The sequence below is a fragment of the Austrofundulus limnaeus genome, unplaced genomic scaffold (assembly GCF_001266775.1).
Source record: "Austrofundulus limnaeus strain Quisiro unplaced genomic scaffold, Austrofundulus_limnaeus-1.0 Scaffold6, whole genome shotgun sequence".
Lineage (NCBI taxonomy): Eukaryota > Metazoa > Chordata > Actinopteri > Cyprinodontiformes > Rivulidae > Austrofundulus > Austrofundulus limnaeus.
This window is the reverse complement of record NW_013952408.1, coordinates 911,604-913,595: the sequence shown is the minus strand read 5'-3', so window position 1 is coordinate 913,595 and position 1,992 is coordinate 911,604. Positions and strand designations below refer to the sequence as shown.

Sequence of the window (1,992 nt, the reverse complement as noted above, 5' to 3'; positions counted from 1 at the left end):
GACTCTGATGAGCATATTTTTTTTTAAATTATAGTCATTTTTGTGTTGGTTAATACTGAATAACTGTGGTGTCCAGGGTAATCCCTGAAATGAATACATTGTATTAATTACTTTGAGACTTTCATTTGAAATCTTTAGTGGGTCATGAGATATTTTGCTAAAAGACAAGTTTGACAACCAATAGTTAACAACAACAAAGAAAAAATCATTGCAAATTCTAGATCTCAGCATGTGTTGGGGACAGTGTTCAAGCATTACCACACCTAAAATCTGGTAAAGTGGCTGAGTTATGCCCATTTTTACTACCTAAGATCGGTTAGCTGTGGCAGCCATTTTGAATGGGATCGCCTCAAAATAGATGAGTTTTAACAAAATCTATAATGGCTCATGAGTTGCTGTACAGACAAACAGCCACGCACAAACAAGGGCAAAAACATTATCATCTAGACTAATAATTTTAAGTGCTGAACTAATAAAAAAAAAGCAAACGTTACATTAAAAAAGGCAGCTGAGGATCACTGTCAGTGCATGGTAGTTCTTTAAAGTTGCTCCTTCTGAAGCAGCTGTTCTACTGACAGCAGTTGTAATGGGTCACTGTCTCTGCTTCTCTCCATCAGAACAGGAGGGTGAAAACAAGTAGAAATCACCCACAATATAAAAAAATTGTAAAGCAGGCAGCAGCTGGGTCTGTCATGCCTTCACATTGACTAAATATGGAGTTTAATGGGCTTAAAATGCATAACATATTAGGCATGCAATTTTGCAAAACAGATTTCAAACATTTGCTCAAAATTCTCCTGTCTTTTCAATTACAAAACTTTTTTATTATTATGAATATTGCATCTTACTTGTTGTGTTGTACTTCACTCCGTTAATATAAGCTGGGCAGGGTCTCTCCACAATCCTGCCGGTGCTGCTCCGCGGCCAGCAGGTTCCAATTTCATCCGTTGTGGCATTGCAATATAAACCTRAAATGAGGGAAATGATTTTAAAAATAATATAAAGCAGAGATAATCAAAGGATGCTTTGTTATCTGTAAAATATAACACAGGAAATCATCTTAGCAAATGCAAAAAATAATAATAATAATAAWAAATTATGATCCATCTTACCATCAGTGCTCAGCAATGACAATGAAGCGTTTTCTGAAAAAGTGTCATGAAAATGCTCTATCAAACTACAGTTCAAGTACCCGAGCTCTCCCAGGATGATATCATAGATGGTGGCGTCCATCGTGAGAGCCACGCGGAGACTGACTTCAAGTTGGAGAAGGAGACGCGCGCGCAGAGCCCCGTGGCGACCGCGGCCAGTGCGAGTCTGATCAGAACAGGAGCGGCGATGACAAGCTGAGGGAGGCGGGCGCGCCTTGTGGGAGAGAGCGCGTCCGTCCCATTGCACGCGCCCAATCAGAGGCGCCCGATGCGCTCATCCGTCCGCGGGAAAGACATTCGAGTCATTCTGACTGAGCACATCAGGGCCGGCTGACATTTCACTACTGCCGCGCGACTGTCAGCTGCAGTCAGCGCGTGTTGGTGGACAAAGCATGGAGGAGGCAGTGGAAGTCGGCAAAGAGTGTGGGCGGGAAAAGTGCAGGTATTGCCTTTATTCGACCACTCACAAGTTAATAATAAAAAATAAAATAAAACTGCAGATAAATAGCAATTTTGTTTGTGCAATTAGAAAATTTTGTTAATGCAGCCTTTCAGAAATGCATGCCTTGATAAACATCTAAAATTTATWAACTTTTGAAGTTACCCTGATTTAAGATGGCCACCAATACCCCTCTCACAAAAAATATCTACAACTCCATTAATTTTACAAAACTTGAACTATAAGGTTGATTTTGTCGCTGAGACAACTTATTCAGATCACTGGATCTGTTTTTTTAAACTTTGTCACTTTGTAGCTGAGACTATCTGTTGGCAAAATATCTCATGCACATCGTGAATTTTAATGAGACTTATAGTAAAAAAAATCAGTGGAAGGATATCT

At 39.9% G+C, this 1,992-nt stretch overlaps 1 protein-coding gene across 1 annotated transcript in view; it reads right to left on the bottom strand.

Moving 5' to 3' along the window:
- Window positions 1-1,413, bottom strand: part of LOC106533190 (corticotropin-releasing factor receptor 2) — a 39,938-nt gene extending 38,525 nt beyond the window's left edge. Inside the window, exons 1-2 of the mRNA XM_014029433.1 lie at window positions 1,113-1,413; window positions 849-968 (exon numbers count right to left, since the gene is read on the bottom strand). Coding sequence (XP_013884887.1) covers window positions 849-968; window positions 1,113-1,233 — 241 coding nt within the window. The 5' untranslated portion in view covers window positions 1,234-1,413. The remainder of the gene's footprint in view (window positions 1-848; window positions 969-1,112) is intronic.
- Between the last annotated feature and the right edge of the window lie 579 nt (window positions 1,414-1,992).